The sequence below is a fragment of the Hemicordylus capensis genome, chromosome 4, assembly GCF_027244095.1.
Source record: "Hemicordylus capensis ecotype Gifberg chromosome 4, rHemCap1.1.pri, whole genome shotgun sequence".
NCBI classification, from domain to species: domain Eukaryota; kingdom Metazoa; phylum Chordata; class Lepidosauria; order Squamata; family Cordylidae; genus Hemicordylus; species Hemicordylus capensis.
Window position 1 is genome coordinate 102,106,294 of NC_069660.1, and position 15,071 is coordinate 102,121,364.

At 40.1% G+C, this 15,071-nt stretch overlaps 1 protein-coding gene across 14 annotated transcripts in view; it reads right to left on the bottom strand.

Annotated features, from left to right (window-relative positions):
- Positions 1-15,071, bottom strand: part of DOCK7 (dedicator of cytokinesis 7) — a 212,440-nt gene that overhangs the window by 25,260 nt on the left and 172,109 nt on the right. For 8 of the 14 annotated variants that reach the window (XM_053248313.1, XM_053248310.1, XM_053248309.1 and 5 more), the window contains 5 exons: positions 14,481-14,581; positions 14,203-14,395; positions 12,269-12,412; positions 11,303-11,434; positions 9,268-9,282 (listed from right to left, as the gene is read on the bottom strand). In XM_053248313.1, coding sequence (XP_053104288.1) covers positions 9,268-9,282; positions 11,303-11,434; positions 12,269-12,412; positions 14,203-14,395; positions 14,481-14,581 — 585 coding nt within the window. Of the gene's footprint in view, positions 1-3,830; positions 5,375-9,267; positions 9,283-11,302; positions 11,435-12,268; positions 12,413-14,202; positions 14,396-14,480; positions 14,582-15,071 lie in introns of those variants that run through there. The other 6 variants (XM_053248308.1, XM_053248305.1, XM_053248303.1 and 3 more) reach the window with 2 other exon arrangements.

Genomic DNA, 15,071 nt, shown 5'->3' on the forward strand with positions numbered 1-15,071 from the left:
AATTTATCTGTTGAACTTTGCATCCCACCCTCAGGACTGGCCTCAGGACCAGTAACACGTTTCAAAAGATGTTTAATAAAAAACAGAGAAATAGACGAGTTAAACCAAGTCTCTTTCTAGCTTCCAATTCTAATCTGAACAGAAAAAAGATGCACAGTAACTGAGGAAAATGCTCAGGCTCAGGTTTGGGTGAAGTGTCCAACAGAAAAAGAGTTCCATGTGGTGGAGTATCAGTGAGAATTGCTCCCTCCAAAACTCTGCAATTCAAACACAACATTTGGATTCTGCAAATTGCCATCTATATTAATGTTTAGGTTGGGACAAAATCCTGCCTCTTTTCGACGCAGGATTTAAAATATGCAAGAATCAAGACATTTATGGCCTTGTAAATAATAACCAGCCCTTCAAATGATTCCTGAAATATTAAGAAATCAGTGCAAAACCCAGAACAGTAGTGTAATTGCTGCCCAATTGCCCATTCCCATACGGAGGCAAGGTCTTGTTCTTCATCGGATGGCACAGCAGCCTCAGAATGACTGAGGGAGCTTTCATGTAGAATGCAGTATTGCAGTCAAGGACTGAGAGTGTAGAAGCATGTATCACAATTGCTGGTTAATCTGAGCAAAAAGGGTGTAGCTTGTCACCAAGTGGAGTTGGTAATAAAGCATTCTTGGGTCTCTGTAAGTCTGCAAAGTTGAGTCACGAAAGGCAGCATTATAACTTCCAGCAATAAGTCCATGATTCTTCCTGTCATCGGGCCTACTAACCACCATCTACTCTGCCTTGTCTGGATTCAGGCAACTTGCCTACAATCATTCCCTAATCATGGCCCAGTGTTGAAAACCAAGACTTCAGGACCAATGACAAATGAAAAGAAAAATAAATTGTGTCGTCTATATATTCCAGATCAATGTATGACTTTGCCCCATGTATTCAACAGGTAGAATTCCACCACAGTATTCAGAGGTAGGCCTAAGAAGATAATGAGTCATTACCCAACATCATTCTGGCCTGTCTAGCCAGGACTATTTGAGGAGTCCTAGGAATACCTGTCAGCTTCTGCAAGAACCACCAACTCTCATGCTCAATTGTATAAAAGTGGGTGTTTATTTTGTGTACCTCCAAGAACAGGTCATCCAATGTGACCATAAACAGTCTCAGTACCACACCCAGGTTTGTGGTCCGTGAACAAAGTTTTCCAAGTGAGCCTGAAGCAGTCACCTGCACAACTTTAAAAAGGAAGTTAAAGACTGAGCAGAGCCTGGCCATGGATTCAGTGTCCAGAGTGGTTTCTTAATCATATGGTAAACAATTACAGTTCTGTGAGCTGTTGCCATCTTGGCTTCAAAGAACATTAGCTCTGATAATTCTAACTAGCATGGTATCAACTGGGTTATATCACCACAAGTTATTTCTAGAATTATATTACAGCTGGCAGCTTCATTTTCCAGAGCATATCCTCTGCACCCACAACAATATAAAGTGATCCATATAAATTGAGAAAGACTGCCTTATGTACTTCAAGATGCAAGTCTTCCCATGCAGAAACAGAGTGACCAAGATTATCTGTGTTTAAATACTAGCCCATTCATGAATTCAACCCATGGCCTTGATAGAAATCACTTCCTTAGACTAAGTTGTTCATCTCTACAATGGAAACTATTGTGACCTACATTCATGTAAAGGAACAAACTGCATATTCAATGGCTGTAAAAGTGGCATAAAGTATGGTGATAGTCTCCTGCTTTTAAACTTAACTGAAATTCTTGTGCCATACAATGTGGTGAATATATGGTCTTGCTCTTGCATTCGCTGCCTCTATATCACATTCCTTTTTACCATTTGGCATTCTGAAATAAAGAATTCTGACTTCCCCCTCTCTTCATTTAACACATATGCCTTCTTAATAACATCAAAATCAGTTAATATAATTTTAGAGAGCAGTTTGGCCATACTAAAAAGAATGCTGAAAGAGCAATATTTAATGCAATAGTTGTGCATAAAAAGTTATTTTAGCCATGTAGTGCGCTCTCTCTCTCTCTCTCTCTCTCTCTCTCTCTCTATACACACACACACACACACACACACGCTTATATTTGTGTCCTGCTGCTGTGGAAGGTTCTTCCTTGAGCACCCACCAAAATCTGAGCATGTGAATTTTCCAGAGCTGCTGTAAGGATCGCTTCACATGAACAGGAAAAGAGTTCCCATTTGTCTACCACATCTTTCTGGGACGAACACTGTAACATGTGGGAAAATACATACCTGAAAACATAAACAAGTGTCTGGGAGCAAAAGTTTATCACAACTTCTGACCATGTGTTTATTGCATGTTTCCTGTCATGCATCTCCCCTCTACATGATAAGCTGATCACTGTGCAGACAAATAGGAATTCATCTTACCTGCACTTTGTCATGTGACCCTTAGCCCAAACTAGACACAACACAGAGCTCTGTGCCACTTTTGCTCTCTATTTCTTTAAACCTCAAGTAGCCTACTAGTCTGAGAGCAGGAGCAGGATGATGAGGGGTGGGGGAAGGGGAGAGAGGAGAGACTGCTTAATCCTTTCCTCTCTCTGTCCCTCTCAACAGATTGCTTCCCCCCTCCCCCCACAGGACACACAAAATTCAGGGCCTCAGATATTTCCCCTGCAGATGAGAAGCAGCCCAGAGACAACTTGGAACAGACAAAGAGCAAGAAAGAAAACAGTTAGGCAGTTCTTTTTCACCTCCTGTTGGTTCTGTTCTCAAGTTCAAGGCTTCTTTTCAGTACAACCAACCATTAGAGGAGCAAAATAGGAAACTTCATGTCACATCTCGTTTAGCTGTAAGGCCTTCTTATTTGGGCAGACTTAAGTACTTAGGACTAAGCAAATACTGGATAAATTTTAATCCATCACTATATGGCACTGGATAGTTAATAGTGCTATGGCTTTTATGAAGCAACTATTACCCTCACTGAGATCTTGGGATTGGTCAGGTTAGCCGTTCAAATAAATAAACACATTTAAAGCCAAGATTTGTGTAGAGATGGGTGAGGATAGGGAAAAGGATATCAAAACTGAAGTATCCCCTTAGCTAAAGCAAGGACACAGACACCTAGCACAGCTACACAATTAATGTATTCTCTCCTTCAACTCATATCTTCCATCCACATCAATCACCTTGCAATGATGGATTAAAGTCACTTAAGGCCATGTTGCATGTGTTATTTTTTCTACAATAATACTGCAGCGAAAAGCATGTACATTGTTATGATGGGAACACACACTTCCAGTTTGCCATGTGAATATGCAGTGGGAATCTACCACTGCTGCTTACACAGGTGTGGCAAAACAGACGCATATGCATAATTCACATGTGATTATTTTTTCATACACGCCCTTTTCCTACATAGAATGTGGAAATGCTAACCATGTAGGAAATGTAAGCTGTGGTTCTTTAAGTAAGAATGGCTGATGAAACAGAGTGAACAATAGGAAGTTTATAGCTGACCACCATTAGCCTATACATAGGCTGATCACTGGTGGTATCTTCCAACTTATTCACCATATTCAGATGTTTAGGAAAAACCTACTCTACACTGTTTCAGCACCAAAAGTGGGGCAGAAGTCCTGTCCTTGTGCACCACCCCCTCCACCACACCACTCATAGTTACTGAAGTGTTTATCTAAAGAGGCAAATGCCAGAACCATGAAGGCAAGTGCTTCCATGATTGGCAGCCTGGATCGCACCACGCTGACAACCCCAGAAGCACTCATCACAGTTATGGCATTTGCCTCTATAGACACTGTGGTAACTGTGAGCGGTGCAGTGAAGGGAGTGAGTGATGTGCTGAAGTGGGACTTTCAGACTCACTTTTGATGTTGAAACCATGTAAACCATTTCCCCTTAAACATCTGAATAGGGCTATTTATCTGTCCAAATATGGAACTATGTCCTGATAATTGCTGATAATTGCAGAGATTAGACTTTAAGCTAACCCAAGTTCCTTTCCTCCTAGTATTAGATTCCATGAAGCGTAAGTCATTCCTTGTGCCATATAACTAAAATATATCCTGATCTTTTTCTAACTATAAAAATATGACAGTTACCCGGTTGGGAAGAACCTATGAATTTCCAACAGCTATTGTTCTGTATCATGAGAAACATGATCCTCAGATTGTCTTAACTATGCTCAATAGCTTTGACCAGAACCAGTTAAGGACATGTTTGTTGATATGTGATAACTCAGAAGTACAATAAGACAAAAATTTCAGATCAATCATAAATCTAAGCTTTAACAATGGTCACCTAAGACAAATTAGGGGATGGTGTCTAAATAAAGATTATTTCTATTTTGCTTCCAATTATTTGGGAGGATGGGGAAGTGCTCAAGAATCAGTGCCTAAGAAGATTTAAGGGAAATGTCAACCCAGAGCATGATGGAATGTGTGCAACATATGAACAACGGAATGAACTTCCATTAGCAACAGGCAGAAAATGAGATGGGCAATAACATCATATGATATCATGTTATTGTTCAAAGTGTGTTCTAAACAGATGAGAACTCGATAATTTCAACCAAAGGTTTTCACAAAAATTAAACCCTTGCTAAGCACTTGCAAGCAAATAAAAGAAATTAATACCCCATGGTCTTTGTTTCTCAAAGGTGCTAAAATGCAGTTATGAGAAAGGAAGTTATAAAGCATTTAAAATCTATTATTTTGAGAAAAATAATAGGTCCTTGGGAGGCAAAGAGAATGAAGGTGAACGCTGTAGAGTCATTACAGAACGGGCAGAGCAGGTAACAGCCATCATGACTTATGAAGGGTTCATAATATGTTATTATGCATGGTAAATACCTTCTGCGTATAAAGTTTTAAGAGGTTTCTTCTGCACATGAACCAAAAGCTTTGCCAACTGGATTTACTTTGCCAAAGCAACAAACATGGCTGCCAATTTGGGCCCTGTTGTTACCAACAAAGAGGCCCAATATCCTCAATGGGTCAACAGTGGTCTAAGAGAACATCTAACCATTTCGGATAGAGAATTAAGAATGCCAAGCCTTTTCAGCCAGTAATTATGTTTCCTGACCAATCTAGCATATGAATTCATAACATCAGAGTTGGAAAGGACCAAAAAGCCACTTTGGCCAACTCGCTTTGAGACAGAACAGTTCACCCACCAGTGATTAACACAGCAACAAATCCAATTAATTTTGGTATGTTCTCTTACATAAGCCCAACTGAGATGAATTTGAATTCTACAACAGCATGGCATTTCATAAAGCCTCTGAGCTGGCACAAGTCTTTGGTAAAGTGAAATTATTAGGGGATGTCATGAAGTAAACAAAACAAAACAAAACAAAAAATCACCAACAACTTAGTAGGAACTTACCACAACAGACAATAGTAAAAGTGGGGAGGAGAATCAGCAACCAGGGCAATAGAGGAGAAAACAGAAAGTATTTTAATTAGGGGAAATCCAAAACAAATAAGCAGCATTTGACAGCAAAAAAAAAAAAAAGTACTTTAAAATGGGAAATAGGTAAAAAGCATGCAATGGATATTAAAGGTCACACAGGGCAAAACATTCAGCAAGAGGAAACTTCAAGTGCAAAGCAGTGGACAAGAACATAAACCATGGGTGTGTTTTACCATGCAATAAAACATGACTGAATGATGTTAAAATTGTAATTGATGACAGGATATACTTCAGGGGTCGATTTAGCATCGCACACACTGATCAGAAAAGATGCTCACAGGCTGTCATCCCATTTACTGACAACTAAACAGAGACAAAATGGGGAAATGTTAACCTTGTGCCATAGTTGTCTCTAATGTGATATGTCATGGCTTGCCAACACAGGAAACTCTTCATTTTTGGATGGGTGGGTAGACAGAATCAGCCAAACTATGTGGGCACCATTTAAATCAAGCATCTAACTGGATGGACAGGTGCCCATATAGTACAGGTTCCTAAGTACAACCACACTACAATGATAAGAATGTTTCCTTAGTATTAAAAACGCAGGCCATTTTAAAAGCTACTGACAAAATGTAACTACAGCAAGCTACGTTTGCTGGAACACATCCTACCAAAAAGCTGTTGAGTTCCTTTATACAATGGGATTAAATAAAGCTTTTAACTATTGCCAAGAGACATTAAAATTTAAAACAGAACTTTAAACCTGCCTACAGCCACACAAACAGTCAATGTGCCTCAAGAAGTGGCTGGCATGCTATTTACAGTCTGGGACTACAAGTCTGACAGGATTGGCTAGAGACCCCTGAATCAAAAAACATATCCTTGCTGCTACAAAAATATGTTGGCATCAAAATGTTCCAAACTCTCATTGAAGTTGGAGAGCCATGGTACCAGTGGAACATCCAGACTAAAAATGTGCAGCACACACTTCAGGGAAGGGGTGATTTTTATCTATCCCCCCTTCCTTCTGAAGCTGACTGTGACTCCTGAATATATGTTCTTGAGAGCTGTGCAACCCTCAAGGACATATTTTAAGAAGCCACGGTCAGGTTCAGAAGGAAGGAGTGACTGACAAAAATCACTCCTCTTCTTTAATACATGCAGCATTGCTCAATACAACTTCATTAGAGTGTCAGTCAATGTTTCTGATAAATGGGCCATAAGGCTCTTCCTGCCTATTTGCTTTCCTTAACTGAAGCTCTAGAGAAAGAGCCAGTCACCATAGCAACTATTATCAATACAGAGCAACATGGGCCAGAGAAAATCAGAAGCAGAAATCAGCATTTGCATAGCATATTTTTATTAGGGGATGGGTGAATCTTAAACCACACCAGTAATTATGAGGAATGCTAAACATGTAGCACAGACCTACTTCAGTTATATATCGATTTCTTAAAATTCCTTATAAAAAGTCTGTATGTGAAAGATACTTATTGGATATAACTTTTGCTGCTTTTAAATGAAGACCACAGCTTTCTTTCCCAGAATGCATTGGGAACATGAACAAAAATCAGATGCATTCAAGTTCTATTAATAGGATTAACTGCATGTTTAAGCTATAATTACTTCCATGGGAATTCAGGGCATTTAATCTTATTTGGAATTGACATGTCTTGGAAGGGAAGAGAAAACAGAGCTCTTAGCAGTACATCTGGCAGATGCCAAGGTTCAGTTTCAACTATTTATGGTCTTGACCATTTGTCTGGGCTAGCTGGATTAGGAACTTAGTAAAAGGGCTCAGTAAAAAGAGTTATATTAGAAATATATCAGTAGTCAATATGCTTCAGCTGATCTACGCAATAAATAAATAATTAGAGTGGACTAGATTTTCATTAATTTTGATTTCCATATAAAATTTTGGCTATTTCCTGAATGAAAACCTTTTGAACAGCTTAGAAAATCACCAAGAAATATATCTTTCAGCTTTTTGAGCAAGTCCTGTACACTAACCTGAGCTCTGATGGAGCTGTACAATAAGCTCCAAAGGATGATTTTTAAGGATTCAGGAGCTAGGCCACAGTGCTAAAGCTTCTGGGCTTTGGGAGCAAGGAGTTGTGGGAACAAGGAGATTGTTTGTCCAAGTTTGGTAAAGCTCCCCAGCTACACTGAGCCTAAGCTTAGGCATAGTCATTTCACAGGCTCTCTGTAAGCTGCCTCCAGCCCATGTGACTGGATGTAAGGCTGGGGTGGGACTAGGGCCGGGCTCTTACATGGGCTAGGGACAGAGCTCACAGAGAGTATATCAAAGGGAACCTGCTGAAGCTTTAGATCAGTCATGTTGGGGAACTTGCCTTAGCCTGGTCACACATGCTCAAGGATCGCACAGCTTCCTTGCTCCTAAGACTTCAGACAACTCTGGATAGTGCCTTGCTCCATAGTTGTACAGTTCCCTGGGGCTTCACAAACCAGCCTTTGAGGGCTTTTTCACACTTCCTTCCAAGTATCCAAGGCTTGGAAGAAAAATATAAAAAATATTGAGGGGGCAGATGAAAGCATGCCAAAAAGGGATGGCTACTCAACAACTAAAAGGACTGCTTTGGTTTAAAAATATGATTTACATCTTATTTTCATGGAAGTGATAAATGCAAAACTGCAGTGAATGAAATTCTGTACTTGTTCTTATCGCAAACCTAACATCTTGTGTGAAAATCCCTTCTTATAGTTTCTACCTTTCTTCTGGCAGGGAGGTACAGATGGAAAAACTGCATCTGCTGAATTTCTGCCATTACAAAGCTGTTAAAGGAAAAAGAGCTTTTCTTTAAAAAATATAAATGGACAACTCTAGTTGCTCCTTAACATGTTTGATGTCTGAATTAATTTATGAAAGCTCCATGAAGACTGATTGTACCACGATCAAGCAATGTGGTTAAAACTGGAGGCATTTTAAAGAGCAGTTTGGGGTTTCAACAGGAGGAGCTGCCGAAGGGGAAATGACCCACTAAAACCTGCTTTGAATCTCCATATTGTAATCAATGAATCTGGGCTCGTTTTTTGAAACTTGTCCAGTTATCATCCTTCAGCATTTCTTTTTTGCCATTACAAAAACAACACAATTGTATCTGAAACCAGGAAACCTTAATAGTACTAATAAAAAGGAAAAATAGTATTTCTTTAAGCACGGGGCAGGTTGGGTTGTTTGTATTTAATTGACAGAGTCTTTGATAGCCTGCTAATGTCATGGCTCATGACTTGGAAAACATCAGATAACGTTTTGGTGACCTGAAAGTTAACAGAGGAATTCAAGTTTTGTAGACCTCAGAGACAAAACAAGAGACAAAAACAATTTCCACAGTGCCCACTGAGTTCCATGGCACAGAGTTTTGAACCTGGGCTTAAACCTATGCTAATTACACTCTTGCAGAAGAAATTTCATTCAATTTGTAAGTTATATGTAATGATCAGCGTAACATTCTTCTAATGGGAATCAGTTTTTGCATCCAACACCTTTGAGCATTAAGACTTAAATCGACCCCTGTGTTGGGGTGAAAATATGGTAGAAAGAGATGGTATTCTGTGTCAATGCTGATGAGAAATGGAACATGAAAATAACAAACCAATGATGGTAAAAAGTGGCTCATTCACCAAAGAACCTCATTAGTGTGATACAGAGGCATTCATGCACTACCTAAGTTGTCTAAAATGACCACGACAGTTTGACTGAAATTTCTTTGGTTAATTAATTCAGATCAATAGCAGACAGCAACAGAAACACCCACAGCTTGCACATGTGGGCAAAGCGTTGGCAGGAGTTGTCAGATCAATCTATTAGTGTTCTTTACTAACTAAAATATTACCTACCTCCCAGCCAGTACTCTGTGTAACAGAAAGTAAGAAAGGGTATGTCACAGACACAAAATCAGAACTCTCTTCTTCAAGGCCAAAACATGACCATCAACATAAGGCATTCTTCACCTGAAATGGCCCCAAGGATTTTCAGCTGCTACACATACACATTAGTCTTCTTGCATTTAACTCCAAAGCAAAAATACAATGTGGCAAAATCTAAGGATGTGCCATAAGGAGGAAAGCGGCGAGCGGGAGCTTTAAGAAAGAGGAGAGCAAGTCCTTACCTGCTTTCTACTGCCCTGTGCCTGCTGGGGCAGCATGCATCCCAAGTACTTGTGCATGACACCAGCATGCACATGCATGCCAGTATGCTGAACATGCAAATGGCACCCACGCATGCTCTCCTCTTTCTTAAAGCTCCCACTCACTACTCCCCTCCCCACAGCAGCGAACCTGTGCTTGAACCTCAGTTCGTGCACATCCTTAGTGAATTCTCCTTTCTGTTATTAAGCAGTCAAAATCAAACTGGAGTGCAAATTCTCTGAGCAGCTGCAATTATTAGAGGGTGTTCACTATTCCAGCCTGAATTTCAGACAGTGAAATCTGGGTTTAGTTACTGGAGAGCTGCAGGAGGAATTCAAATTTTGTGCTGTTCAAGAAAATTCAATTTTTAAGGAATAAAATTTAACATTGTGTGTGTGTGTGTGTGTGTGTGTGTGTGTGTGTGTGTGTGTGTGTGTGAATACTGTAGCATTGCATCTGTGAAGCAAAATATAATTTATTGTCTGTATGTGCTTGAGCTCTAGTTAAAAATCATTGTTTAGCAATACATTTTCCAAATAGTATTTACAGTATTCTATTGCTGAACAGATTTAAATATAATATATTTAAAATGTATTAAATGGCAGTGAGAACCTCAATAATCACTCCAATCCAGCAGCACCATTGCACAATGTTCTCAGTTCCCAGGTTATGATTAATTATCAGGAGCAGGCTACAAAACCGTGTGCTCCATTCTCAGCTCCTTTCCTCCCCGGTGGTAATTCCATTTCCTAGTTCAGATGCTTTAACAGAGAATCCCGCTTCTGATTATTATTATTATTGTTTAAAATGTTTATATACTGCTTTTCAACAATCATAGCATAAATCACAGTTAAAGGTCACAGGCTGCTCTATCATCTTCAGTGTAGAGCAGTTTTCAGAACTCAAGTCAATGACAAGCCTTGTTTATACAATGAAGCCAGGAAGCATTTAATGTCATATGAGTAATATGAGAAACTCTATTCCATTTTAGATCTGATTTCCAAATATTCAACCTGTTGCATTAAGTAATTTCCTTATTTTTACTCAAGACAGCTGCTGTGGTGCAAGTCTCCCCCTATACTGCAACAACTAAAGCATAGGCAAATCCATGTTTTGGCCTACATACCTTCGACATCTAGTCTTAACCCCTTACCGCTTTGTTGGAACATTCAGTCCTGATTCCCACAGCAAAGGCATGGCCATCCATCCTCATACAACCTACATAATTCAGGCAGGCCACTGCTGAGAACAACAGAGAGCACTTGCACCATAAAAAATAGGTGACCTCCAATCAAGTAGCTTCAGACAACTCAAGAAATGCCAACCCACACCTCCCACAGCTGTCTGGTGAATGTGACCTGTGAGGGAAATGATTAACAACAGCTTAAGCACTTGGGGTTTTGTCATATAATCTATTATGAAGTCAGCCTTAAATTGGGATAATAAAGAGTGGGCAGAGGGGGAGGAATGAACGCATAGACTGTACAGGCAAACACAATGCTGATCAGACCTAGGTGGGAACTCTGGAAAAATTAGGAGTGACCTACGATATTTAACTGCTTCTTTTCTCTCATTGTGCTGATTTTATGCTTCTTAACTTATCACAGGAAGATCTCCTCTATCACGGTGCATTAGTTACATAAAAAACCAATTATGAGTAGGGTTTTGTGTGAGTGGTATTTGCATTAATACATTTAAACATTTCGTCGCTGCTGCTCTAGCAAGTAGGAATCCAAGTCATTACCTGATGAACTATTTTGCTGAATGCCTCCTGAAGTTTACCATGAATTGTGGCCAGTTTCTTGGCATCTCTGTTAGCTTCATGAATTGGAATAAGGATTTTGTAAACCTCGTTGACTGCTTCATACATACCAGCCTACAAAACACTGCATGTCAGAAGGATTTCCTGATTCATCAAGAAAATAAACATCCCAAACACAATATGTGACTAAAATGCTTCAGTTAGGACAATAAAATTAAACTCTTCCCTATGGGGTAGAGTGGGAGGGGGTAGCAGTCTCCTCTATGTGCATGGGGAAAGTTATGAGAACAGATCCAGGAGCCCCATTGGAAGATGAAGTAGACTTCAACAGACGTGATAGGGCAGGAAGATAATCAAAACTCTCCACACCATGAGAAGCAGCGAAATCTAAATCAGCACCGCCACAGTGACTAAAGGACAAGCCCTACCTTCATACTCTGAATCAGAGGAGTCCCCTGAGGACCTGCCAGCCCTGGGAGAGCTTCCTTAGCACTGCTGGAGCTAGCACTTCAGAAACTAGGAAAGGTCACTTTCAGCAACAGCTTTCCCCAGGGAGGGGGCAGGGCCAATTCACTCTGCCTGGGTAGAGGCCATAAAAACCAGCAGTCTGCTGGTTTTTGGCTCCCACCTCATGCAGCCCTCAGAACATATTTCTGGAAGCAAAAAAAAAAAAAGGACTTTTGGAAGGAAGAGAAAGTGGCAAAACGTGCTCCCCCTCCTGTTTGCACGTGCAATTGACTATGTGGCAAGACTTTGGCTGAGCGCTGCAGCAGGCTGTCTGTGAGGGCACAGCTCTTGCTCCATCCACAAAATACTGTGGAACGTTGGCCAGTGGAATTAAGCAGCTAAAGTACAAACATATTAGTTTACATATCGGTGTGGTGTGACTGAGTTGCACTCAGTGTTCTCTAACATGCAAAACATTGGTCATGAATACATGTATTCTACCATGGAGAAAGAGGCTGCAGCTTGCTCCAGCAATCCAACCAGACCTGCTTCGGTAAAATACTTTCCAGAACAGATCCCTTCTTCATCCGGAGATACGACATCATCAGAAACTGCAGATTCTTCTAGAACATTGGAGGAGATGTTCTGAGGAAATACAAATGGTTTACTTTCAGCAGCCTCTGTGTAAATATCCTAAACCTCAACCAAACTTTTAAATTTAAAGTTCATTCACCTCCTCATTTGGTCAACTTTGTATTTTTAAGCTATGAAATGGAAGAAGCTTTCATTGTGCTAAAGTCCTATACTGATTAATGACACCAATATATAATTAAACTTTCATACAATGAGATTGTTCAGATCATTAGAAGCAAGGAGCAGCAAATATGTTTTCTGGAGTGGGACACCAGTGAAAATAAAAAAACTCTTGTAGTTATCTCCAGATAATGTCTAATAAGAGAAAATGATGCTTTGTAGAACAACTACAATTATCCCATGAAAATGCCTCAGTTTAAGAGAACACATTCTTAACGCAGCACTACAATATCGGCTTTTGCTAATGCACTATTCACATTCTAACTTGCACTCTAATATCTCCCAAGCCCTGCCCTTCTGAACTCTTTCCAAATTACCATATTCCCCATGATACAATTCTGTGGGCCTCAGGCAAGTTGTCCCCCTCAACACCTGATGCTAAGAATTGGGACCTGGGCTCTGTCACTAACAACAGGCAGCAAGCAAGTTCTGACATCACTTTACTATAGCAAATGACTCTTTACATTGTGTCAGAACATTAAACAAAAGTGCCAGTCCACACAGGTCTACAGGCTCCTTGATAGGGTTGGTGCCTCTTGTCAATACTGCTTAGGTTCATGAATGCAAAGATTGTAGTCATGGTCCCAGTCGGTTTTTTGTTTTAACCACTCTGGTTCTCGCTGAGGTTCATGACAGTGTAGCTAGCAATTTATTTATGTATTTTATCATGCAGCAGAGTAATTAAAATGTGGGAGGTTCCCCAACCTTAGCTACATTACTGTGTACTATCACTAAAGGAAGGTGCAGAACAATAAAAACTAGGTCAGCAGTTTTTTGGGCTCCTTCCATCACTACAATTGAAACCTGCCTATAAGAAAATGCTGTAAGAGAACATTTAATTCAGCTACTCTCCTCCCACGCTGCTCAGAAAACTCTTTCCCTGCCCTGATGCACCTCAGAAGACTATTGTACAAAACAAGCACCATTACTAGAGGTGTGCACAAAACAAATTTTGTGTTTCATTTTGAGCTCGGAATGAAACACAAAATATGCTAATCATTCCATTGGAACAACCAGGTGAGCCATTTTTCCAACGCAATGACCTCATTCCAAACAGAATGTTCTGAGTACCATTTTGGATTCCAAAACGATGTTTTCCTGGCCTCTGTGTATGTGCAGGTCCCATTTTGGAATCCAAATGGAGCTCTTCTGGCCTCTGCATTTGCAGCAGCCATTTGCATGGTGGTGCCATATCTGTGCACACAAGCCAGAAGAATACCATTTTGGATTCCAAAAACGTTCCAGTCAAAATTGGGTCATTCCACTCTGAGCTCAGAACAGTCCGTTTCGAGGAAGAATGTTCTGAACATGGAATGTTCTGCACATCTTTACCCATCACCCATGAGGAACATGAGATTAACATACTTCATTGGGGGGTGGGATTGCCAGGCATATTGTACACTACTGGAATTAATCATATAAATATATAATCATAGAAGTTGCTAGTGTATTTGAGATGTATCGCACTGACCCCTTGGTTGGAGCAATACAATTGTATTATATGAATTCACATACTATTTCTTGTAAATGATATCTTAAATGTCATATTTTCTGAGATATTACACTGGAGCTTTGTGGAAAGGCAAGAAACCCAACTGTGAAGTTTGATAAATAAGCACTACCTGAAATGTAACACATCCTACAGGCAGGTATTTTCGATCCTCAAGCATACTTAAGTATTCAGCAACAAGTGCTGCAGAGTGGACCAAACACTGGGCAGATTCTGCATGGTTGCTCCTCTCAGAGTGTTTCCCAGCCATGTTCTGCAGCCAGGTCAGTCGTAGATCAGGGGAATTCTGGTAACCTTTTGCAATTCTAGTTTAAAAATTGAAAGCTTTCATCAGCATATGTACAATTATTTATATTTCTTTAGAAGACAGCAAGTCAAGTAAAACTCTACCTGTACATCAAGTCAATGAGCATTTCTGGATCTTCCTGGTGTTCCTTCATTTTAACTGTGTCAGACAGAATCATATGGAGGTTAAACACAAGGTCCTGGACCTGAAAAACAAAAACAAAAACAGACTAAAGCAAATGTTCTGTGCAAAGCAAGTGCTTATTTTGGATTTGTTCGATGGTAATGAAAATGAGAACATCGCCCTCCACATTTTCACAAATGAGGTCCAGTGTATGCCCCCCTGATATTTTTAATTTTATGTTTATTAACTAGTCAATATTAGATAATTCTGTATAATTATTGATTTGGTTTTTTGTGACCAGACGAATAGTTTGTAAGCACCTAAAGTCAAACTTCAATGCATTTGTACATTTAATGACTAGAGATGTGCATGAGCAGCTGGTGCACAGGCTAGGGAGCTCCTTGCCATATGGAGAGGAGAACTGGTCTTGTGGTAGGAAGCATGACTTGTCCCCATAGCTAAGCAGGGTCTGCCCTGGTTGCATCTGAATTGGAGACTTGATGTGTAAGCACTGTAAGATATTCCCCTCAGGGGGTGGGGGGTGGAGCCGCTCTGTGAAGAGCAGAAGGTTT